This window comes from Pagrus major, chromosome 9 (assembly GCF_040436345.1).
Source record: "Pagrus major chromosome 9, Pma_NU_1.0".
NCBI classification, from domain to species: Eukaryota; Metazoa; Chordata; class Actinopteri; order Spariformes; family Sparidae; genus Pagrus; species Pagrus major.
In genome coordinates this window covers 12,063,982-12,090,199 of record NC_133223.1, presented here as the reverse complement: position 1 = coordinate 12,090,199, position 26,218 = coordinate 12,063,982, and the positions used below count along the sequence as shown (strand labels likewise).

The 26,218-nt window shown below is 41.6% G+C and overlaps 1 protein-coding gene across 3 annotated transcripts in view; it reads left to right on the top strand.

The window, feature by feature from the left end:
• Nucleotides 1-60: 60 nt before the first annotated feature.
• Nucleotides 61-26,218, top strand: part of tbc1d4 (TBC1 domain family, member 4) — a 34,519-nt gene continuing 8,361 nt past the window's right edge. The window contains exons 1-17 of one of the 3 annotated variants that reach the window (XM_073473684.1): nt 61-1,047; nt 8,769-8,897; nt 9,000-9,237; nt 10,131-10,375; nt 11,293-11,382; nt 11,682-11,786; nt 12,391-12,523; nt 12,648-12,739; nt 12,893-13,003; nt 13,923-14,045; nt 14,560-14,619; nt 17,251-17,465; nt 17,932-18,084; nt 21,228-21,385; nt 22,969-23,163; nt 25,642-25,803; nt 25,938-26,096. In XM_073473684.1, coding sequence (XP_073329785.1) covers nt 649-1,047; nt 8,769-8,897; nt 9,000-9,237; nt 10,131-10,375; nt 11,293-11,382; nt 11,682-11,786; nt 12,391-12,523; nt 12,648-12,739; nt 12,893-13,003; nt 13,923-14,045; nt 14,560-14,619; nt 17,251-17,465; nt 17,932-18,084; nt 21,228-21,385; nt 22,969-23,163; nt 25,642-25,803; nt 25,938-26,096 — 2,767 coding nt within the window. In that variant the 5' untranslated portion in view covers nt 61-648. Of the gene's footprint in view, nt 1,048-8,768; nt 8,898-8,999; nt 9,238-10,130; nt 10,376-11,292; nt 11,383-11,681; nt 11,787-12,390; nt 12,524-12,647; nt 12,740-12,892; nt 13,004-13,922; nt 14,046-14,559; nt 14,620-17,247; nt 17,466-17,931; nt 18,085-21,227; nt 21,386-22,968; nt 23,164-25,641; nt 25,804-25,937; nt 26,097-26,218 lie in introns of all 3 variants that reach the window. The other 2 variants (XM_073473682.1, XM_073473685.1) reach the window with 2 other exon arrangements.

Below are 26,218 nucleotides of genomic sequence, written 5' to 3'. Positions count from 1 at the left end.
CGCTGTGGGAAGAAAGGATCACAGTGGAGAGACTGCACTAAGAGGCGATAAACAAGCGATGTATGATTTTTTTATACACCGCTTAGAAAGAAACATGCGACCGCACCAGCGAAGCTCATGCGTAACAGGATCTTAGGGCTGGGACTGTGTTAACGCGCCGCCCCGGCTGTGCGCTCAGGAGCGACGTGCAGCGCGTCAAAGAAACCAGATTTCTAAGGGCGACTTTGTGTTTACACAGGAGCCATCCAAAAGCCACGTTTTAGCAAGCAAGCAAGCAGGCAGGCAAGCCTGGCTGGGACAGTACAGTGCAGGACTGTTCCGCGTTTGACTCCCTGCCCATGCAAACAGTGGAGGAACAGAGCCACAGATACATGACCATATAAGTGATCTTAGTAGAAATCCTGTCCATCGGAGAGATTTCTGACACATTTGGATGATATGGAGTGTTGCAGCTGATCGACAGGGAGAGCACATGTTGTGCATGCAGCTAATCGCTTCAACTTTCAGCATGGATGTGGAAACTGTTGTAAACTAAGCACAACTACGCCTGGCCTTGGTCGCAGGGAATGCTACATCGGCATCATTTTTTAAAGTAATCTTTCATCGCTGCCAAAGAGCTTCGGCCGAAAGTCTGCTGCCTGGGTCGACATGGAGAGCCGGGACGAGAGGGAGAGCAGTCCGCCGAAGGCAGACAGGACGTTCGCCCTGACTTACATCGGCTGGTCCTCGCTGGACAGGCGGACCACCCTGCCAATGTTGCCGTGGCTGGTGGCCGAGATCCGCAGGAAGAGCGAGAAAGGCGACTGCGGCCCCGTGGTGCAGCCGAGAGAAGTTCAGCTGGTCCTCATCCCCCCATTCGTCCGATGCGTCCCCTCCAGCAGCAACAACTCCTCAGTCTTTATCTTCGAGCACAAGGCGCAGCTCATCTCTCGCTTCATCCACAACAGCAATGACCTCAGCTATTTTGCCTATCTCCTGCGGGGTCAGCCCGACAACCCCGAGTCCGAGATGTCCTGTCACGTCTTCAAGGCCTCCGACCCCAACCAGGTAGGCCCGTCCCAGTGGCAGAAGCGCACCTTTACGCATGACACAACAGCAGTCACACCAGGGGCGAGAGAGGAGTGCACCTCTTAGCAGTGTAAATAGACTGAGAGAATGCAGGTCAAAGGGTAATTGGGGGAACGTTAGAGTAATCACTCAAATGATGAATAGTGTTTACTTTAAAAGACCTGAAGTGAGTTTTCAGTGACCGAACCCTGGTCAAGCGATAATCGTTTAATCGTTTAGTCTTGAAAGTGTCAAAGAATTGTGAAGAATGTTCATCACAATTTCTCAGAGCCCAAAGTGACGTCTTCACATTGCTTCTTTTGTCCAACCAACAGTCCAACACCCAAACACTCTTCATTTATTGCTATAAATGACAAAGAAAAGCAGCAAATGTGTGACACTTTTGCTTGAAAAATGACTGAACTGATCAGTTGATTATCAAAATAGTCGACTAATTGATTAAGTGACTTATAGCTGCAGCTCATCTCTGTAATGTGTTTATAATATTCCAAAGGTATGAACATGTAAAAGTCCTGATGGTTGCTTACTATAATTCCACTCTGATGTCACTGACAGGATTTAGTGTCCCATCTACTTAATTACAGTTTTGAGCACTGAATCCAGCTTCAGGTATAAACACAAGACAAAGGAAAGTCCTGCAGAGCCTGAACTGACTTCTCCTTGAGGTGACAACTGTGTCATTTAATCACACACACACACACACACACACACACACACACACACACACACACACACACACACTGTAGATTAGTCAATGGTCCAGACATGTTTGCTTTGGTATTAAGTATTTAGGCCACTGGTCGGTGGGAATGATAAACAGAGCACCCTGGATTTTTTTTTTTTTTTTTTTTTTGGCAAAGTTAATCCACCTCTGTGCTTCTCCTCTTTAGGAGATCGAACATCTCTCTGGTGCCTGTCGTGTGACAACAACTGAATAGGCACAGTATTGAGTCAGCACATTTACATGCTGATCAGCATGGCACTCTTGAGTAATAAACTGAAATGTGGTAAACAGTCCAAAATCAGGAACGTGGGAGTCAGAGGTTGAAAATCAGCGTGCAAACATGTTATGTTGGTCATACTGTACATGCTCAAGAGCTCACCCCAGCGGCACTGAGGTGTGTGTCTGTGTGTTTGCATGTGAGTGAAAGTAATTTTTTAAGAACAAAAAGGTCAAAATGATCTGATTCCAGATGTGAATATATTCTGGTTTCGTTCCTTCAACAAACATCTACATTTTTCACCGACTAAGCGATTCATCCAGAAAATAATCAACGCATTCATCTACAATGAAAATGATCGTTAGTTGCAGCCCCACTTAGTACTTGTTTTTTGTGCGTGTGTTCGTGTGTGTTTACATGTGAATCATTCGGTTTGGGATTGTGCCAGCATGATTCTGGCACAACCCCAGAATCTTGCTGAAGTCCTCACACTTGTTCACGATACTCTCGTTTCCCCAGTGAACAAGGAAACCCTCACAAACACTGTTCACAAACAGATCTCCAGTTCTGCTCATGTTTTTTTTCTGCATTGATCTCAAATATGCCTGCGTTGTATCACGTTTCCTGTGGTATGTGCAGGGCTCGGGGCAGGCTGTTTGCCTGATGGTGAAAGCTGAGAGCAGAAGAGGCAACAAGTTCGAGGCAGATGCACTTTCTTTCGAGGCACCCGGCCTCTCTGCTGGGATCCAAATGTTCGCAGCAGTCAGAAAGGCATCTTGAACATACCTCATTCAACATTATTACGCAACAGAAACTGGTTTGGCAGCCAGTGAGCTATCAGCATGTGCAAGGTGGAACATGTGGAATGCATGGGTTATTTTACCTGTAGCTGTCCACTGTCAAGTGCAACACCCTGCTGCAGTCGTTGTTAATGATTAGATTATTTTCCAGGTATTCATTGTTCATAATACATTCTTATTGTGCAACTGTCTTCTCTTTGTCATGTGCAGAGATTGAAGACTTGATAAGTCATTGCCTTGGTTTTGAGTGACAGACGTGTTTTTTTCTTCTCTATTCTTAGCTGTAGACATGACCAGGGTTCATTGTGTAAAGCCTAAGGGAAAGACCCCTGGCATCTGTCAAGAGGATGTGAGAGGTTCAAATGCAACTAGCCTCTTGCTGTCGTGAAGAGTGAAGATGTTTTGTCAGCCAAAGTACAGTGTATCAGATTTTATATGCATGGAGAAAGATCCAGTTCAACACAAACAGACGCTCACAAAGCGCAGTCTATACATAAAGTGGAATGTGTCATTGTGTGTGTTCCTTTTGTTTGAAAGGTTGGGCACTTTAAAATCAAGTAGGACTTCCTCGACTTGAAATACGGCTTCAGTCCTCAAGGATATGTTATAAAAGTGTTTGATCAAGCCGTGATTGGTTATGCATAAGGTGTTCCAGCATTTAAGGCTCAGCCAGTCATCTCCGGAGTCTTGATTGGTGCATCCATGACAACAGGATGTAATACTTTGCCAGAATAACATTAAACGCCGAGTTAAACAAGCACTGTCGTTTAGAGTTTAAAGGTGCAATATGTAGTTTTGGGGGAGAAAAATCCTCATTGAGTGATTTTCATGATTCAATAAACTGAATAAACAAACGACAATGACAAATGACAACACGATTTCATGCTGTTTAACTGTACTCGTTTACTCATTTTACTGTTTATACTTTGCAGGAATCTTCGGAGTAGCCACCTTTTATAGCATCAAACTGTTCTGGGGACCTTATTCCCCTCTGAGGATGGCTTGTTTGTTAACTTCGCCAAGGAGGTTATGTTTTTACCTGTGTCTGTCTTTTGGTCAGTTGACTGGTTTGTTGGTTTGTGGGCAGAATTACACAAAAACCACTGAACCGATTTACACAGAACTTGGATGGAGGATTGGTCTCGGCCCAGAATAGACCCCTTTAACTTTGGGTGCCGATAAGGGTAGGCCGGATAAAGGTACAGATTCACCAATGTTTTCTCAGTTTCTTTAACATTGCGAGATAGGGCATTTTCCAACATTTTTGTTCATTCACCTTGGCGGAGGTGTCATTCTAGTTCACTTATGGAAGTTTACCTTACCTCATTATTATTATTATTTCTATTATTATTATTATTATTATTATTATTATTATTATTATTATTATTATTATTACCTTATTAAACATGGTTAAAGTTACCTTTCTGAGTATTTCTTCCAAACTACACAGTGCACCTGTAAATGTAATTGTTCTTGGCTTAGAGAAGCTCTCATGGCAGCAGTTTAACACTGTTTAAACTGAACTCTGCTGTGCTGTTATCAAGCCGGCAGCAGACAGCCTGAGTTTGCACAGTGTACACCACAGGCCTGTGTGTTTTCCACCTCTGCTCTGATTTGGAACTGGTCCTCAGTAGAAATGTCTCACTGCGTGACCCTCCGCTCTCATGTGGGTGCTGCTGCTCATCATTCAGTGGCATGTAGGGACAGTGGGACACTCTCATGATCCAAGTCGGGGCAAGAGTGACATACTTGAGTGGGCTGTCAAAGAAACTTCAGTAAAAACCAAGTAGGAACGGAAAGTTAGTATTGTAGATGTATGCTCCATCTTATTTTGTGTTTTCGGCTGTATTTTGGAGTGTTAAAAAAACCAAAAAAAAAACCAGACAAAGCTTTTTTCATTCTCTCCTGTTGAGAGGTCACACCTGAGCTATCTTTGGTTAGCCAGGGCAGATGAGTTGGCTGTTAACATGATCACACTTCTTACAAAAAGAAGCTATGATATGAGCTTGTTGCCTCATGTTAAGGTGACATAGGAGCCTTTGTTGTGAGTCGGGACATGAACTTTGTCAAACTGCAGAGCCCAGTTTGTCCTCAGGCAGATGGAAAAGCACTGGGAGGACGTCACAGCTGTAGTGAGGTGCAGCTCCAAACACGTGACAACAGTCAGCCTTTAGAACCAATAACTGGAGAGCTTCAGCCACACAAAGACTGATATGATTAGTAAAGCAACACTATTTATCCAGGTTTCTGCTTTAAGTTAACTCAATGAGCGAGTGGATTTTTTTCAGTTGCATTTATTTCATAAGGCAGCTTCTGAATCAATTTTCATTTTATGTTCGTTTTTGGCTTGTTGGGTTGGACAGTGGAAATTTGTAGTTCAGCTGTGTTTTGATTTTCTCGTCTTTTATTTATTTTGTGTAACTCTGCAAGAAATTACTGGTAACTTTGTAATTACAGAGTCATCTGTAATCATTCTCATCATTAAGAGTGTAATCTTGCATTGCTCCTGCTCCGACACAGGGAATTATCTTCCATACCTCTGTCTCTATCTGTTTCCACCCTTATCTTGTATTGACACAATGATAACCTGTGTCTCTTAAAGAAGCCTAATTAGACCTGATGATTGCAGACACTGTGGGTGGGTGTGCTGTGTCCTTGCTGCTTCTCATTTGTCTGCCTTAATGGTGCAGTAAAGGGCAACAGAACTATGTGCCAGCTCCTGTTTGATAACGTATTATTAGGGCCTATTGGAGGGAGCTTTGACATAATATGACCCGTGCAGCGAGGGTGCTCAGGACGGAGCTCAGAGGGGACAATCCTCCTGTTTGTTTTCTCCTAAGCTCTAAAGCTGCTGCTGTGTATGTAGACAAGCTTTGGATCACAACCAGTGTCACTGATATTGTTTGATAAAGCCAGGCAATGATGGGTGAAGGTTAGGTGTAAAAAACAGCTCGAAGACCCACTCGGAGTGGGAGGATGTGTTTGAATAGATTGCCAGTTGAAAAGACACAGCTCTCCTCTGCTCCCTGACAGCCTTCTGCCTGTCTGTGCCTGTCTCCGCCCAAGGAATGAGCACCTTTACTGGCTCTGTACTGGGTTTACTACAAATAATTAATCAGATCAAATGGTGCTGTGGTGTCATCTTGCTCATGTATAATCCAGCAGTTCCTTTAAATGTCATTTTTCTTCCATGACAATGTGCTGCAGGACACAGGCCTGATTACATGACAGCTCCGACAGAGCAGCCGTGATTCTCAGCCACCAAGGCCTCTAAATTACCTTCACCTAGTTGTGTCAGCTAGGGATGTAAAGATAATAGATTTTGATGGTCACATTATTGTCTGAGGAAAAATCCCAGTTTTGCGGTTTCAAGATTATAATACATTAATTTTTATTTAAAGGGTCAAAGGTATTTCGTCTTTGTTAGCTTTCTTTTAACAGTAACTCAATCGATGCAGAAATAACACGGTAACCAAATAATACAGTACAAAATAATAAATAATAATCCTGAAGAAGTCGGGTCATAGTGTAGTTTTAGTAAAAAATAAAACAAATTGAGAACATCTCTCATGCAGGGGTTATGCCATTTTGGTGAACAGTAATTTATAAATCATGCAGTGGTCCTTTTCTTGCTTATTCACCATTGGTTTATATTACACTGAAACCACAATTTTTACTCACAGCTACTTAGAAAAATAATGTACCATAACGTCCCATTTGTGAGAGTGAGAACAGAGACACTCGGTGTAGCAGAGCCTTTACAGGCATTAACATTTGAAATCCCAGTTAATAATAAAATCAGTGAATTGCTGAATCCTGAGTGTCAGCGCTGCTGGTTTTTTTTTAGGTTCGCTGTAGGGGTGGGCAATTTGACTATTTTAAATCATGATTGATTTGAAGGTGTCCACAGTCTCTTACTATCATATCCAAACTACACATATCCTCATTGACTAGCAGATCCACACCACATGGACAAACTAAAAGAGTGATCAAACTAGTTTGCTATGCTGATTAGACAAATCACATTACATGGCTCTTCCTATGGTGATATATTACAAACAATGCAATGTGAGTTAAAGCTAGTGGCGTGGCGTATGAGGAGCTTGTGCCAAAAAATAACTATCTTTAATGCAATATTGTGTTTTAATCCTGCAAATTAATTCATAGGCTATTTCAGGTCTGGTTAAAGTGTGCAGGGCATTTTGATATTTCTAAAAACTATTGCAATTTAGATTGTGGATTGTGATTTGCCATCAAATAGATAGTGATATAATTTTTTTTTTGGCCAGATCACCCACCTCCAGTTTGCTGTTAACTCAAAAGATGCTTTTAAAATCTAAAAGCCAACAGAAAAAATCAATCACAACGGGTCAGAGTTGAATTCGAGTGAGATGGAGTATGTGTGACCCAGCAACCGCCCTCTCCCTCATCTCAGTACAGACCTCTGTCACCAGCCATGCACAGCTCAACCCCTGGGAAGGCAGGCACTAGGAAAATAGGACTTTAAATAGTTCATGTAGCCACTGCAGCAATATAGAAGACAACTATTTGAACTTTGCCAGGATGTTATATTTTATTCACAAGCGTTCCTTTCCTGTTTCCCTGCCCTCCCTCCTCTGTCCTGCTGTTCTGGTCACACCTCTGAACTAAGCCTGATGTATTTTGTTACATAACTTCCCTCTCTAGTCTACGTAATAAATATATTTGCCCAACAGCCAGCATGCAGCTCTTATCAGATACGACGAGAGATGTGTGCAGTGTGTGGAGCCAATGTTTGTTTTAGCGCTCATTGTTGTCTTAAATGCAGTATTTGTCTGACCTTGGCAGCGGCCCTTGTTATAGGCGCTTGAATTTAAGAGGCTGTCGGTCGTGTTGTGTCTGCCAAATCTATTGTAACCTCAACAGTTAAAGTGTCTCAAGACTGAAGGATGGGTTGGCTTCAGATTCCCAAGTATTGCCTAAGAGTGTGCTTTTAAGAGCGTTACTTTTTCTGTCTTGACTTGTTCGATTTTTTTCTGAGATGCAAGTAACCGAAACAGATTTCCTGCTTTAATGGCACTAGTTGTTCCTGCAGGTGTTGAACGAGCTGCAGAAACGGGCTGTGTGACCTTCAAGCCTCAAGTTTCCTCCAGCTCCGTGTTTTGTCTTCTGTCCTTGGTTGCGGGCGTTTCCTGGCCTCTCGCCTACTTCTGTAGTGTTTGGTCTGTCCAGCCTTAGTTAGTTCAAATCTTCTGCTGTTTTTTTAGCCTTGAGTTGTTTAAAGTTGGAACATGAAGGCAGGCCATGTTATTTGTTAACCAAAACAAGTTCCTGGATGAACTGTGCTGGCTAAACACAGTTTTACTTGTACTGTGTTGACTTTTGTTTGTGCACGAGTCTCCATTTCTGTCCAGTACACCTCCACTGACATGATGTGAGGGATCAATCACTGTAACGCATGTTATTTAATATGGGCTTCTAGAGATATCAGTGCAGTTTTGACATTGAATTTAAAGGTGCAATATGTAAGAATTGGCCACCTGACAAATTCATACTGGACAGGGGGGCAGCATATCAACAGAGTAACCATGAACTGCTGCTAACTGCAGTTGCAGTTAGCTAGTTAGCTCAATTAGCCATGCATCTGGTGGTCCGCATGCAGGTCAAAACTGTTATTTCTGTGGATAATTTTATTTAATCTTTTATTGTTTTCAGTTAAAATCTTACGTATTACACCTTTTTTAAAATGAAAAATTTAAAATTTCAATATTAAAGAATTTGAAAATAAGTCACACTATTGCAGTTGATGTTATTGTATCTGTCTCAGTTGAGTTATGTTTTTCTCATGCTGTTCAGCTGTAAGAGGAGCTGCAGCCTGGCGTTTGGTTCCACTTCACTTCCCTTTCCCTTTTGTTGTGAGTTTCCTCGTCAACGTCTTCCTGTTCAACATATCCCTTTGTTCCACTCTCCTTTCTTACAGGTCCCTGAGGTGATCAGCAGGATTCGCCAAGTGTCCAAATCAGCCCTAAAGGAAGATACCAAGCCAAAACAGGAAGCTGACGAGGCCTTCTACAACTCCCAGAAGTATGAAGTGCTTTACTGTGGCAAGGTAGAAATGAACGCACATTTCAAATATGACGTTTTTTTTGTGTTTTTTTTTTGTAAGGCGATTCAATTAATTTGCTTCTGAATCTGAAACAAAAAATACCAGGTGACTGTTCTGCACAAAAAGGCTCCGTCCACCCTCATAGATGACTGCATCGATAAGTTTCGTCAGCACGAGGTCGAGCGCAAGCGCCTGCGGCTGCTCAATGGTCAGCGAGGCTCCACAGAGAGCGCCCCTGTGGAGTTCCTCATAGGAGGAGATGGAGACCCACTCTCCGCTGCTCTGAATCAGAGTATAGAAGACCCCAAGAGCCCTGGAGTGGAGGACATGACCGGAGGTGGAGGTAAGAGCGTCATGCAAATTGAGGATTAGGACGAATTATTTTATTCAAATAATGTGTGTGCCCACGACTGCAGTCAGAACAAAAGGTCAAGTAGCTTAAGGCAGATTTTTAAAGCACACCGACTGTTAGCTTTGTTCTGCAGCACTTTACTGTATTGCTGATACACTTGACAAGCTTTCCATTCTTGCACGGCCCATTTTCACATTGACAGCTATAACAGTAGCAGGTTTAACCACTTGAATTTCCTTGTAAATCTGGAAACGGTGGTCCTTCATTTTACACAGAGGTAGACAAAAGCAGACTTATACTTTCTAGCCAGCTGACATGACACCTGTCACAGATTTTAGCTGTAGCTAGCTAGTTAATATGGCTGTCACTTCTACAAAAAGGGAAATTCGAACAAATTCAATGAAAATGTGTAATTTTAGTGAGTGAATCTGAGGTACAGTGAGCTAGCTTTTGGATAAATATAGCTTTTATACTTTCCTGCATTATTAGTCTCAGGTCGCTCCACTTGTTTCTGGTGCTGCCACTGCCTGACGTGGCAAAAACTGTTTTTCCACGTTCCAATGAAAATCTGAATTTCAAATAAAAAGTGACAGCCCTACTAGCTAATTAAGCTACCGATGGCTCCTTGAACTAGTTGAAAACCATGCCAGCAGCTGATTTTTTAAAATTTACAGCTAACTCGAACTTTGAAATAAGAACTGTGTAAAAGTGGTCTTAAAGAGGTTCTAAATTGAATGTAAAAACACTCGATTTTTTTTTAACAACCAAGACATTGATTAATTTAACTGAATAATCAAGCTTGTTTGATTGATCATGTGGTCTTCATCTACACCAATGAAAATAAAGGCAGAAAGTGTTAATCTAATTTGCTGTACTTGTGTCAGTTAAAGGCCTGTCGAGCAGTTCCAGTCAGAGCAGCCTGCGAGGAACGTTCCCCGAGTGCATCCTGGAGGACTCTGGATTTGAGGAGCCTCAAGAGTTTCGGACGCGCTGCAGCAGCCTGGCAGGGAGTCTGCAGAGGAAGCCTGGGGAAGGAGTCATCATAGGCCCCACACGCCGCAGACACTCCAGCGCACCAAACCATGTTCAGCCATCTGACGCAGACAAGAACCGCACCATGCTCTTCCAGGTAGAGGAAACTGATTAAAGAAAAATGCGGTTGAATTCCATGAAAAGTAACGGCATGCTGTACTTTTGCTGATGTCTCAGTTTCAGAATGAGCTTAGCAGCTCAGAAATGTCTTATCTTTTTGTCCACAGCACTGAGGAGCTTTATCGTAACAGCAAAGTTAAGATTCAGGAATGTTTTACACTGTTTGGCTTTACTCCAAAATTGCAGTAGATGTTAGTTTTATGGGCAGAACTCTATAAATATACTCCCTTTGTCAATGAGATGGGTGGATGTTTTTGTTCCACTCACTTCCTTCATGTCATAATTTGTCTTGAAGAACTTGATTCCACCCGTCACACCAGAAAACCACCGTTTGTCCTTGTTTGTCACCCTCTATGCATTCAGTCCAGCCTCAGAGCCTCCTGCTACTGCAAATCATTTTTATGTGCACGTGGCTGGCAGTTGTAACGCACAGACTGGCTCGGCCCTGTGTTAGCCCTTCAGTTTAAGAGGCTGTAACTCCTGAGCAGAATTTGTGACCGCAGCGCTACTCCTGTGCGAACGTAAGGCCGCTGCTTTGTGAACAGCCGAGTGAGCCAACTGCCATTCCTCACACACCATGCCCATTTCCTCATGGAGCTAATTTTAAAAACTAGAGCACAGCGCTCAATATGATACTCCACATAGCAGTCAATTATGGGAAAAATCATTGGTGCAGACCTGTTGACCTTGATTTTGAGTGTGTTTACGTGCGTCATTGAACGCGCCTCAGAATAGTCCCAGCCCTTATCGTGAGACTCTTGACACTGAGATTCTCCTTGCCATAAGTTAAATCCATCATCTACACACAGTATGTATGGTTTTGTGTGACTGCTTTTCTACGTACGTGTTCTTGCGTGAATCTGTCCGACCAGAATAGACATTTGTGTCTCACAGGTCGGCCGTTTTGAAATAAACCTCATAAGTCCAGACAGCAAAACAGTGGTGCTGGAGAAGAACTTCAAAGATATCTCATCCTGCTGTCAGGTTGGTTTATTTTTACCCGCTGTTTTTATACTAAAAGCCTCTCTCTGCTGTCTCTACTGCAGCCCCAGTCAGAGAATAGGCTCAGACTAATTTTGTGCATATTTTTTCATGGCATCTAGTACATTACTGCCTGACTTACTGTGTAGCATGATTTCTGTTTTCAGTCCTTAATTTAATGGCTTTTATCATTTATCAGTGATGTGTATATATGTTCTTTTTTGAATAGACATTCAATAGACAAGCTGCATAAAAATAATGTACTTATGTCTAGTTTCCTGCTTGTCTTGACTTTGACACAGGGCATCAAGCAGTCCGACCACTTTGGTTTTATCTGTCGGGATCAGGCAGAGTCTGGTCCCAGTCAGTATGTGTGCTTCGTTTTCCAGTGTGCCAGCGAGTCCCTGGTGAGTCACACAAAACATGTAAATAAAAAATGACTTCAGCTTTTGCTCTCAACCCAATACTTTCACTTTCAGGGACACAAATATTTTTCCTCTTACCTCTAGTGCTATTTATCCATGTACATTGTTTTGGTGTGAAACGCTGGGTCTTAGAGATAAAGATGTCAGCCTTCTTCTGAACATAATGGAACTAGATGACACTCTGCTTGTGGTGCCCAAAGCTCCAAAAATACATACAAAATAAAAAATACAAAACTCAACAGCAATGTCTCTCCTTCCAGAAATCATGACCTGGTTAGGATTAAGATAATCCACAGAGCTTGCTGTGAGCTGTTTGTGAGACCTTGCTGAGTTTTTCAAATGTATTTTTTGGTGCTTTGAGCACCAGAAGCAGAGTGTCATCTAGTTCCATTATATCGGATTAAAAGCAGACCAATATCTCCAAAACTCTGCAACTCACACCAAAGAAATCGTGATGGATAAATAGCACAGGCAAGAGGAAAAACATGTATTTTTTAATTTACGGGTTAACTGACCCTTTAATCTCTAATCTCTAATCTCTCTCTGTGTTGTCTACATTTCGTCTACATTTGACTGTACATGTCAGGTGGATGAGGTGATGCTGACCCTGAAGCAGGCCTTCACTACAGCAGCAGCCTTACAGAGTAACAAGACTCCGGTCCAGTTATGTGAAGCCTGCCCCATGCACGACCTGCACAAGCTCTGCGAGCGGATCGAAGGTGAGCCACGTAGACTGAGTCACACTCCAGCACTCCTCTCCGACTCAGCTCATGAATATATTGATGCACTGTCTGTTTCTCAGAGTCGGAGCAACATAAAAGAACATTCTTACTTCCTCTTCAGGTCTCTACCCTCCCAGAGCGAAGCTAGCCATCCAAAAATATCTCTCCCAGCTGACTGATAATGAGCAGGCTGAGATTTTTGAGCGAGTTCAGGTGAGGTTTGGCTCTGATGGGGGAAAGCACACTTACATATTAACAGTAATTTGGTGATTGATTTTTTTGAGAAACAGTTACAATCGCTGCATCTGTTTCACAGCAGTGTTTGCCCATCTTGGGTTTTGAGTGTTTGTGTGTCCGTGTCTGCAGAGACTGAAGCCTGGCTCAGACCAAGAGGAGAATGAGCTGGTGATTCTCCATCTGAGACAGCTCTGTGAAAGCAAACAAAAGTCCCACCTCCACATCGGAGAAGCCCCTCAGGTAAATATTCAGTTCAATTCCATGGGGCTTTATTGGCATGGAAACGTTGTTTTTCATTGCCAAAACAAGTGTGAAATGAAACAGTGACTTAAAAAGTACATTAGCAGATGATCCACTTTACCCTGAGGATGATGGCCAAAAAAACTTTACTGCATAAATTGTGTTCCTATGTCAAAAGAGGGGAGATTACCTTCTCACAGATTCTCAGTTATAGATTGATTTCTGGGTTTAACTTTAACTTCAGGACCAACATATTCATTAAAATCACAGTTTAGTAGTGCCTGAAAAGATTTGAGTAGGTCCATTTAGACTGTAAATGATTCTGACAAAACTCTCAGCCCCGCGGTCTCTCCATCTACACAGGCTTCTTATCCTCAGGTTTTCCATTGTGTTGATATCACAGCAGTTCTAAATAATCAGGGCCACAGAAAAGACTGAGTTAAAATTAGTCAGTGATGACATAATTATTAATAATAATAATAATGTTGCAGAGAATGTTTTAGGTTTTGAAGTTGTGGGTGCTGCTGTTGATGCAAAAAGCTCAGTTTTTCAGCTTTTTGATAGAAGATCTTAATTTCATCACGTCCCATGTAGACGCATAATGTTCCTGGAAAAGACCGTCACTGGTTATCAATTGAATCATTGTCACATTCAGTAACCTGCTGAGGGGACAACATGACACTGACAGAGTTCTTGGTTATTACTTTAGCCCTAACCCTAACAGTATGTTAAATATGTTGATGAAGGTTCTCAGTCATACAGCCCATGATAATGTGTATGTTAAATATCGAATATCATCATTCTAATGGCAAACCCCCCAAAACAAACCCAGCATTATTTTTAGTCACTGCAGTCACATTTTATTTCTTCTTTCCGTGTTGGTTTATTTTTTCTTCTGTCCATTATTATCATCTGACAGAATGCAGCAAACAGCTCATCGGCAGGAGACGGCACAGCCACCAGCAGTCGTTTCAAACTTGATATTCTGAAGAATAAAGCACGCAGCTCCCTCACCAGCTCTCTGGAGAACATCATAGCAAGGGTGCGTCTGAGCACAGAGTTTTCTCCCCCCCCCTTCCTTTGTCTTTATTTAATTCCCTGCTGTTATTGGATCTACCTTTTTCTCTCCTTATCCCTGTCTCTGTCTCTTATTTCTTCACCCCAGACAGAATGTAGCCTGTGTGCTGTGTACCTTTTATGTGTCTCTCGGCTCTCTCTCATTGTATCGGTTGCTGTTTCTGTGTCAGTGTCATCCAGGGGATTTGGATTGACCCATATCTGCCAGTGAGACAGCAGAATAATTCCTCAGTAGAGGCATCCAGGCAATCTGAGACCTCTGCTGCCATCTGCTATTGTCTCAGAGACTTAGCTTAGCAATGACACAGTTCATGTTATCAAGTCAGGAAATATTTGTCCTTTTATTTCTTAGCATTTATGATTTTCTGAGTTGATGTTTTAGTGCCTTCCTGATAATACCAGCTACACTTTTTGTCATGAACAGTTGAAAAAAGGGCATATACGCATGTTTCATATTGTATAACCATCTCTGTCACCAGGGTGCCAGCAGGATGAGGGGCCGCTTGGGAAGCATGGGGAGCATAAGCGGTTTTGAAAGGGTAAGTGTCCTTGAGGGGGAACACGAGAATTCCCAGAACTTCACTCGAGATACTCTGGGAATTCTCACTTTTTACTCAGTGGCTTTTAAAAGCATGTTATATTCGAGCTCTGTCCTCAGAAAAGGACAAGTATCATGATGATTCTGCACTGCATTATTCCCACATAGTTTCATGATGAGGTAGAATGGGCCAAAATAGGGAAGAGTACAGCAGGGAGTGTGTTGACAGAGCTATCAGTGAATCATTTGGGGTTGTTGGCTCCGCTGTGTCACTGCTGTGCAGAATGTGGAGTAAGTATGTGATGTAGGCCCCCTGACTCTCCATCAGTCATGATGGAGTCAAAGGAGTATTCCACCAATTTGGCATTGCACTCTTATAACATTGTCAGACTCGTGATGGACAGGTTAAAAAACAACAACATCGAAATCCGTGTAGGACGACCAGATATACCAACACTTCAGTCGGAAGCTGTGTTCCAAAATACACACTTTTTCTTGTACTTTTACTACATTGCATGTAGTATGTATGCAATTGGCATATACTATTTGTCTTATCTTTGCACCTTCAAATTTGACCCTCTTGCTCATACATCTGTTGCATTTGTAGCATGAAATTTGAAGTAAAACAGTAAAATGTGATTTGGAACGCAGCTAATGAGCTGTCATCTGCCTGTGCCCTCTCTGCAGCTCAGTCGATGTGACGTAACTTCTGCTGCGCAGAGGATTGTGGGTCGAAATAGTCAGAAAAGCATGCTGCCGGATGCAATAAGACCTCAAGTGGCATCAGTTGAGGCATTTTATCAGATTTCACGCAGCTTCCTCTGGAGCCACCAAAGACTTAGATATAGCCATAGACTTACATTACTTATACAATGTTTTGACCATATACCATACCATATTAGTCCTCTCCAAGACCTGTAAACACACTTTTGTGTGTAAAATCGACTGAGTTAAGCTTGAAGGATGTGTTGCTCATAGTATTAAACACACAGGGATAGGAAGAGATCCTCATAGCGGACACATGACTTAACTCTGCGTGTTTCATCAATCGTATCATGTCAGATTTACTGGAAATTTTGAAGCGCCAAGTGAGGGAAATAACTCACAAACTCTTGAACTTGAAGTGACCGCTTTAAGTAATGGGGGATTTGAAAAAGCTGCTATATCTGGCTATTGCAGATTTAATAATTGTAATAAAAACTGTATTTGTATAACATAATAGAACACAAAGACAGAGATGCAAAGTGAGCAAAACAATGAAAGAGACAAAGTGTCAGTCAGCAAAGCAAGTATTACAGGTGCAGTTACAAATGTGCATTTAAACAATACAATAAATACACACAGTAAAATAAATAAGTAAAAAGCAAACTGAAGCAGAGATAAAAGCATTGGAACAAAGAGCACTCTAACAACACATGCACAGTATATAACATATATTTTTGTAAGAAACATGTTCACTGCTGTTTTTTTCTTTTGCAAAATTAAATGACATTGCTACATGTGTGTGTTTATCTGTATGTGCGAGGAGAATCGGGCATCTTCACCTTCGAGCCTCACCTGTGCCCCTCACTGTTATATAGCAGTATGTTTTCTGTAGCTTTCTCCAGAAGAATGTTGTTTACCCTGTGATTAAGCGAATAAGTAGTCATCTGGGGATTGTGTCAGGATGCCGATGTCCTACTAAGCAGGAAATTCAAGTCAGGATGTCCACTTGTAAGTCTGCTGAGCCATGCCTGTCCGGGCTTCCTCTTCTAAGCCCTGTCATAGGACACAGCGCCGCACGAGTGTCTGATTCACTAAGCCACTTCATCTTATCAGTGTTTCCTAAAACCTGCAAATCACAATCAAGCCGGTCAGCTGACAGGGATATCTGGCGTGATTTACATGTATGCAACAGACCAACAGACCTTTTACAGTGTGCAGTGTGATAAGCAGGGGTCTGAGGATGGTGAAAGCCGTTCCATTAGACCTTTTTCTATGTATATTGAAAGCAGCAGCACAAATATGGCAGAATTTTCCTGTCATGTCAGATTGTGGAGAGGGAGGTCTCTGAAAGCATGCTGGGAGGAGATTGGATGGTTTTCGTGTGGAATGGAGCCACTGAGATCCTTCCCACCAATAGTGTGTGATGCTGTGAGTCACAGGACATTGTCCATTAGAATACAATAGATGGTGGGAGTTGTACCAGCAGGCGAGAGGCAACGCTGAGCCCAAGGGTGTTGAGTGGAAAGTTAAACCTGGAACGAGTCTTGTCGTAGGGTAAAGTTGGCTAGGTGAGTGCAGACATGTAACTTGAGCGATTGAGGTGGTGTTTTATTTGGCTTTGAGCTGTGTGTTTAGATTAAAGTTACAATCCGTGTGTGTGGTTTCACTTCCAAAGACATGTAGCATTGTTATTGCCCTTTGAATTCTGCTTATAGCAAGGTTACTGACCTGCATAACTAATCAGAATATGTATAGTTTAGCTTGTCATTATGCCATTGTCTCATTGTTTTGGTTTCAGTCGGTTGCATCAGAAAATCTAACCATGCTAAAAGATAATAATGATATAAAATACAAAATATCATAAATGTGAAAAATCTGTAAAAGAGGTTTTACACATGCGCTGACATCTTTCTCGCCTCCTCAGCAGGATGAGGAATCTCCCGGTCACACCCCTCCAGGTTCCCCTCCCGCTTTCCCTGACGACGACCCGGAAGCCGGTGTGCAGTTCCGTCGGCGTGCCCACACCTTTAGCCATCCACCTGTGAAGAAGCGCATCTCCTTCGAGGGCCAGCCTTCCAGCCAGAGCAGACAGGCTCCTCTGCGCAGACAGCAGTCCGTTAACCCTGAACTGCTGCAGAGCAGGTAACCTACACCTCACTTATTAGTTGCTGCCTGCTTAGCTGGAACCTGTAGGAGAGAGAGGAGTGATCAATATAGAACATGCATCTCTTCAGTAATGTTGCGGGAGTGGATGTTTTGAGTGATTTTTATCCACAGGAGGGAGCTTTTGTGTTTTTTTTTGTTGTTGAAGATATGGCTAATGCTAAACTGCTTTTCTTTTAATCAGTTTAACACAAACTAAATATTTTGTTAACCTTTGATTTACACACACAGACAATATAATCTATTTGCAGCACTTTGATCAGACCTGAATCTCTCTACCTCCTGCTCTACTATCCTTGAACAATAGCATCACAAGTTTCCTGTCACTGTTTTGATCGCCCATGAGTTCCTCAGTGTTTTTCTGTCCTCTGACCAGAAGCTCCTTCTTTTGTGTAACGTGTTTGTTTTTTTTTATTTGTGGGCATTTCATGTTTGGCTCGCCCAGTCCCGTGGCTGTCTCGAGAACTCGCAGCGTTTCGGAGAGCGAGTCCTCCTTCGGCCTCCCCTCCTCCTTCTCCGCCCCCACTTTCCTGAAAAGCATTTACCAGGGCTCACTGGGCTCCCTGAGCTCCCTGGCAGACAGTGGGAGCCTCAAGAGGTGAGAGGGGGTGCTCGAAACAAAGCCCCCCTGCTTAGACCCAAACGCATCAGCCAGGGACAGAGGGGATGAGATGGGTGGGAAGGCGAACTGATCTTTGCTGGGATGGCAGTAGCCGCGTACATGTTGGCTGTCCAAACCTTTTAACACCCAGCTTTTTTGTCCCTGAATTTCCTGTCTATCCCTAGCAACTTTTTATGGGTAAAAATACCTTCCAGCTGTGTCTTTATTTTCCCATTATCTCTGCAGCTGGACCCGCCCTCTTCCTGGTTCACTCAGAAGTAGAAGGGGATGCTGATACACCCCTCTCTTGTTGTATTTGCATGCGAATTTGATGCTGTTTTGCACGGCTAAACTGTATTTAATCTGGATTTTCAGCCTTTATTAACTGCACTTCACACTTGTGCCATCACCTTTCCTGCTCATGATGCCTGGGGGAGTCTAAGCATCATGCTGACTCAGTTCAGTGATGTGTTTATTTTGAAAGGTTACTGCTAACGATTTAGCTGCACTAATCAATCAGCTAATCTAGTATGTTCGAGAAAAGAAGACAACCGCTGTGTGCCAGAGAGTCTCTAGATCCTCTGTAGACACGCAGTCTACTAGATGTGTGGATGGCAGAAAGTAAAGGGTAACATTTCCATTATGTATGAGATTCAGTGCAGCAGACCTTTGTAAAATGGCGGGATGTTTTTTCTCCTCTGACAGCAGTCAAACCCCAAATACACTTACACTGATAATGCAGCAAAAGGCGGAAAAAAAACTTTTCAACACAAGTTGCACCTGATGATGAATGAGAGCTGAAGCCTTGACCTGCAGGGTATCTAAATCTGAACATGCCCACATGTTTGTTGCACTGTCGGATTTCTTTTCCCCAATGCTAGTGCTGTCTTTTCTGTGACTTTCCGACTTCACTGGCAGGGAAACTTAATGAGAGGTGATATGTCAAGTAAAGAATTTGAATCTGTTTTAAGAGGCGATGTTAAATGTGCAGAACAGCTGAGGGAGTCAAAACATGTTGACATTTGTCTCGATAAAGGTCACTTCCTGTTTTTCACTGTCCACATGATGAGACGGGCACTAGTGTGCTGAGCAAGCTTACTGACTACTACAGCTATCAAGTGATCCACTTGTTGTTTTTAAACATACTACAGTGAGTCATGAAACAGTCTCAATTTAATGCTGAAGCCTCAATATGAGCTACATAAGCAAAGGAGAACATCAGTCAGAAGATTTACTATTTCTGTATAGTTGTTACTGGGTTGGATTTCTACTTATCGAATAAGTCAAAATTTAAAGAATTTTTCATGCCAGATTGGTGAGTGACTCTTAAGAGTAAAACAACAAAGTTTACTGAAACAAAATGTACTATGTTTCGGTATCAAATATGATACATATTGCATCCTGCAAACAGCTGTGTTTAAAAAAGAAAAATGGTGTTAAAAATATGTTTATATCATACTGCTTTTGTCTACAGATGCGGCCAGAATCAGCAAAAAATGGAAGTTCCTTTTAACTGCTCTAACAAAGGAAAAATGCAATTTGGCTTTAAAGGCTCATTAACCTATTCATGAAGTCTCTGCAGTAGTTTAGATTTAATTTTCACATTTAAAAGCTTATTTATGTATGACGTGTTTGTGTGTTCACAGCTTGAAATTAAAATGTAACATTCACTATTAAATTTAATTTGCAAATTGGTTGTCTTAAAAAAAAAAACCCAACAAATTATTGGTGCCAGGATTTCAATTTATTTGTACGAATACAAAATGTCCTTTAATAGATATACCACATGTACATTTAATGGTGCTCATAAACTGCAATGCAGAATGCACTGATATGGAATAATTCCATGAATAGCAAGACGGAGAACTGCAAGAGGGAACAAACACTGGTTTAGCAACTGTAATATTTTAGACTGTTACATTAAATAAGTTACAGTGACGTTGACCTCTGACCCTAACTTCAACATTCCTTCCTATTAGACATTTTCTGTAAAATGTTGTTGTAATTATCATATAAATTGTTGAGTAATGGCCAAAACTATGTTTTGTGAGGACACAGTGACCTTTGACCACTAAATCTGAACAGTACATCAATGAGTCCAAGTGGACATTTGTTCCACATTTGAAGAAATTCTGCTCCAAATTTGAAGAAAAGCGTTTTTGAGATATCACATTCACAAGAATGGGATGAACAACCCCAAAACATAATGCCACGGCTATCGCTGAGTGGAGGCATAATAATGAAAAAATGAAAAAACACAAGATAAGGTTTCACAGAAATATTTCTGTGTACATAATATGTAGGAAATGGATACCCATATGTATGATATTACAATATTACAATATTACAACAGTCTGTGAAAAACGGAGGAGCCTGTACAGAATAAATTACAGAAAAGCTGTAAAATCTATATCCTACTTTAGGTATCCTCCATACATCTTCTTATATTTGGGGTACCTGGATTGCCTTATCTGATGTTTTATCTCTGTTGTCTAAGTGCCCCTAAAACATTTTTGATCTATGTTGGATTACATAGAGCAACAATCATGTTTTTTCCTTTTCACATTATTTTGGATTTGGTTCAGCAACTGCCAAGTTTACTACAATGTCTGCATTGTTGTGTTGGCAGCTGTGAATTTCATTTTTTCTCAATGAATGTGAAACACAAGTATCATGAGGAAACTTGTTTGTTTGAACATTTTTCACAACCTTCAACAGCGCAGTAACCAAGTTTTCTTCTCTACTAACAAAAGCAACTTCTTTTCCAGAAAATGAGTGAGCACGCATGCGCCTCAGCTGTTTTAGTGGCTGATGTTTGTTATCATTTTACATACTAATTATGATATACTGTCCAACACTACATTCTGCTTTATTAACATGCACATTGGGTACATGTTTTTCAGTATGTTACAGGTTCACCTTGACCATTTCTCATCAGCTCAGAGAGTCTGTTGATGAGGAGCTTGTGTAAGGTTTCTAAGTGGTGATGTTGGATGTGTGTGCCTTCGTGTACTGAAGGATTTGTGTGTGTGTGTGAGATAGAGAGCCTGCATTTGTGAAAGCTGCTGAAAGGGTGTTGGTGTAAGATGATAGCTGACTCGTTTATCGGGTGTCTGTGACGCTGCTGTCTTGTCTCGTAGCAATGGGGAAGGCAGGAAGAGGACCCTGTCTGGCTGCAGCAGTGACTCTCTGAGCGGAGGTCTCCCTCCAACCCCACGCAGGGTCTCCTGGAGACAGAAGATCTTCCTGAGGGTCGCGTCACCCATGAACAAGACATCTGCATCCATGCAGCACCCAGGTCTGGTAACACAATCCCTAGAGCAGTTCATGCAAGGCAAAACACGATGCGTGTTGAATCCGCTCTGAATAATCCAAAAGTGCATAGCAAATGAGTACAAGGCAGGGAGAACATTTGATTCTTGTGGAAAATTGCTATTCTTAAACTCCTGACCGTCTTACATGCATGCATGAATGGGAAGCATTAAAAGCAAAGAGGAATTTTCCCACTTCATCCTTGTCAGATAAACACTGATAAAGGAGCTTGTGAAAGCAATCCTCCTACCTGTTCTCATGACCAATTTTCTTCGCTTTAGCATCGTATTTCTTATCTTACTCAAGGGAGCTAAAAAATGTGGTGATTAGCCCCAGATCCAGGACATTAACACCTTCTGAATTCTCTGGCTTTTTAGCTACTAGTGCTCCACTTTCCTCTGCCTGTTAGTTAGTGTTCCAGTGGATTTTATCAGAGTATTTTTGCCAAAAACAGTTGCCTGCTGTAGCTTGGGACGGGGTTGATGAGAGGTGTGTGACTGAACACGCAGTAAACTTGCCATAAATCCAACACAATTAGTTACAAGAGGCTTAAAAGCTGTGTTGAGCTGCAGAGTTGGATGATAATTCTAAGCATTTCTTACAACCCCTTTCATAAGACACAATAGGATAAGACACAATATAATACCATAAGACACGACACAATACGATTATACACGATACGATATGATATGATATGACACAATATGATGCGATACGACACGATAAGATATGATATGATAAGACACGATACAATACGATAAGACACAATAAGATACGATAAGACACAATACGATACGACACGGTACGATAAGACATGATACGATACGATAAGGCACAATAAGATATGATAAGATACAGTAAGATACAAAAAGACGCCATACGATGTGCTCCGATAAAATACAATACAATAAGACAGGACACAATACGATATGACATGACACAATATGATACGATACAAAAAGACATGATACAATAAGACACGATACGATAAGTCACGATAATAATAATGATACGACACAATACGATACATTAAGACAAGATAGGATACGAGACGAAACGATAAGACACGATACAGCATGATACAACACGGTACGATATGATAAGACAGGACACAATACAATATGACTCGACACAATATGATACAATAAGACATGATACGATAAGACATGACACAATACAACACGATAAGGTAGGACACGATATGATACGAAAAGACGGAACACGATACGATATGACACAACACAATACAATATGACACGATACAATAAAATAAGACATGATACAATAAGACATGATACGATAAGTCATGATAAGACATGATACGACACGATACGATACGTTAAGACAAGATAGGACACGACACAATACAATAAGACACAATACGGCATGATACAACACAATACAATAAGACAGGACACAATATGAAACAATACAACACGATACGATACGACAAGACACGACACAATACACATTATCACTAGATTCATTGATCATATGAAGAAACTGTGGCGTAAACAATATGTTTTCTTCATGTACTTTGTATTAAAGTTTCTTGATACTGTGTTTTAGACCACTCTGATGGCAGGGAGCTGTTGCCTCTCTCACCCCGTGCCTGCAACTCAAGTCTGGATCCCTTGGGGCGTCAGCTGCCACCGGGGGAGAGACCCAAGAGGACGGGGGCTGACTACCGGGCCCTCTGGAAGACTGCCATCCACCAGCAGATCCTGCTGCTGCGAATGGAAAAGGAGAACCAGAGACTGGAGGGTGAGTTTTCAGTTGCTGGTGTGCACATAAAGTATGATAATCACCCTGGAACGAATCCTTTCCTTTGGTCACATGAATGAAAAAATCTGAAGAACATGATGTCCGTTGTTGTATGCTGCTAGATCATTCAGTATCCTTTTGATGTTAAGTGTGTTTGCTCCTCTGCAGACACTGGTGGTATTTATAATTTGTCACGGGGCTGTTCTTGCGGAAAGCGGCTCATACTGGGGCTTATTGTTAGGGTTGTTAGGATATTATAACTGTGGTAAATTCCTCACTGCACACTTAAATACTCAAGTCATTAACACTTTATATTAACAATCATTCATAAATGGTAAATATATAGTTAATTACACTTTAGTTAATAGTTATTTCACATTAAACAAAGTTTTAATAAAGTGAAACTATTAACTATAAGCTTACCATTTATTTATGATGGTTATTATAAAGTGTTTCCCTGAGGTGCCATTCCTAAATGAAGTTTCATGAGGTCCACAGAGATGGAAGAGTTGGCTTCTCCTATGCTGTGATATCTGTTTATTTAGAGAGGTCAAATGTTGCCATCTCAGACTTGGATTCTGGAGCACAACTATATTTAGAGCCAAATGTTTTGGTGTTGCATATACACCTAACGACATATGAAGACATGCAGACACACAAAAGACTAAAGCAAATACTCAGTTGGTTAAAGTACATGTATGGGAAAAATCAGTTCAGGTCCCCTCCAGTGGAAATTGTGTTTTTCTTCTCATTCATAAAGTTGAACATTTGAGCTTTGCTGTGTAGAATGAGGATTGTGCAGAGTTTGACACTGGAAGGCTGTTTTCGCATTCATCGCTGAAAGAGTACATTTTCTCTGTGCTCACTGGTAATCTGATTTTAAGAGGGTGGGCCTACGAGCATGATTTGTGACATTGCAAAAAGTTTGGAAGCAAGTCCTGGTGCAGTTTATGCACTGTGGACCAAAATCTTAAGTATATTTGTCTAATTTGTAGTCAAAACTATCTCAATACACATAATGTAAGGCACAATCACCTAGAAAGTAGCATTTCAATCAGATAAATGGGACTTGTTTTTCAACAGTTTTCATTGGCAGATGTTTTTTTTTACTTATTACTACCAAGACACACAAGGTATTCATTGTTTGTTTGTTTTTTTTTAAACTTATTTTTCAAGTGGCATTTTTTCTACTGCAATATTCAGCGTACACAAGTGTGATGTGGGAACTTGAAGCCTCCAGTGTACATACACTGAAAATGGACTTTATACTGATCAGGAGACATCTTGTGTCCAGCAGTTAAACTTTAGAACTGAAAATATTTGCATATTCATTTATCCTAGAATTTTGAATGAGAAAGGAGTAGGTGCCATTTTAATGTGGTGATTATACTTTTTTTCTGCAAATACCATACCAGGCACACATCAGACACTTTATTTTGTATGCCTTTATAGATGTGTGGAGGGGACTGGATATAGCACTGGAAAATATCGCCCTCTAATGGCCGTGCTTATTGAGGCTGTATCCCAAAGTTTTATTTTTAGCACTCCTTTTTTTCCCTCTACTGCCCTCTCAACCACTCGACTCTTATCAGGAAGTAAACAGGCAAGAGGAGAAATGGAGTGGAGAAGAGGAAGTAGAGGCCATTTCGGACAGTCAGTTAACTACTTCATTATCAAGACGGCATCTTTCCAGTGAAGTGGCATGAAGTTAACTCAACCTAATGAGAACAATCCAAGATCATAATGTGTAGCTCAGAAAATGGACAAAAAGCAGCACATAACATTAACATCCAGCTCTCAGAGAAAAGGAGAATGAAAGAGAGATTTTTTTTTCATGTTTTGGGATGTACCTGCTTTGTATAGCTTTAATATTATATTATATTATATTATACCAACACATCTCTTTCCTTTTTGTTTGTTACTATGACACCAATGCTGGTCTGAGGACCTAACTGTGAATAACCGTTTTTCAATAGAAGGTAAGCCATATAAAACGAGCCCTTGGGATTAGGGCAGGTAGATGTTTTGCATGGTTTCGGGTGTTTTTTATTATATCCATTCAGTTCAGCTTTTTTAGTTTGCATGTTCAGGTACTATCATACTTTATGCTCCTTTTGTTTCTTTTGTCCTTTGCACCTCTCCCCACAATCTTGATGTAGCTCCTCCATGCCTCCAGCATAATAAGGATGGATCTTTGGTGTTAATGTGGGTATTGTGGTTTGTGTTTACGTGCTAGGCTTTCAATGGTGACTGGTGACAAAAAGGTGTGAGGGGCTGTAAACACACTTGCCATCAAATCTGATGTATTTTAATGTGCTGCATTGTTATAAATATACAGAGGGCTTTTTTGTTTTTAAGTACAGCCCTCCTTTGGTGGCTTTTGGTGTTGATTTCCTGGAGCGACAAGAGAATCTTCACTGACAAAATGATGCAGAATATGTTCTTTCATCTCGTTTTGTTCTGGCGATTGTGTTGCAGCGAGCAGGGATGAGCTGCACATCCGCAAGATGAAGCTGAGCTACCAGGAAGTGGGCCAGTGCTCCAAAGATGCGCTGGCATTGTGGGAGAGAAAACTGACAGCCCCGGGCAGAACGACAGTCCCACAGGACAAGGAGGAGATGTATCGTGCTCTCTGCCAAGGTGAAAGATGTGTATGCGTGCAAGATTTTGTGTGTACATTAGTGCGAGAAAGAGGTCGTAAAGACATGTATTGGTGTATCTTTGATTCTGTGACGTTCTGAATGAGCATTTGCTGTCTCCATCTTTGTGTACAGGTGTTCCCAAGGGCAGGCGGGGGGAGGTGTGGTTGCTCCTTTCCCATCAGCACAGGCTGCGTCACAGACTGCCCCAGCGTCAGCAGGCCCCGGACATCCCCTACCAGGACCTGCTCAAGCAGCTCACCGCACAGCAGCATTCTATTCTGGTGGATCTAGGTGTGCACGCAGTTGTAAAAAGGGGTCCATGCTGTCATGGAGGACAAAGAAAAGTCATGGAATTTGATAGTTTTTGTACTTTAGGCATTCAGAGAAGCTGTCATTATAATTAGTACTTGTCA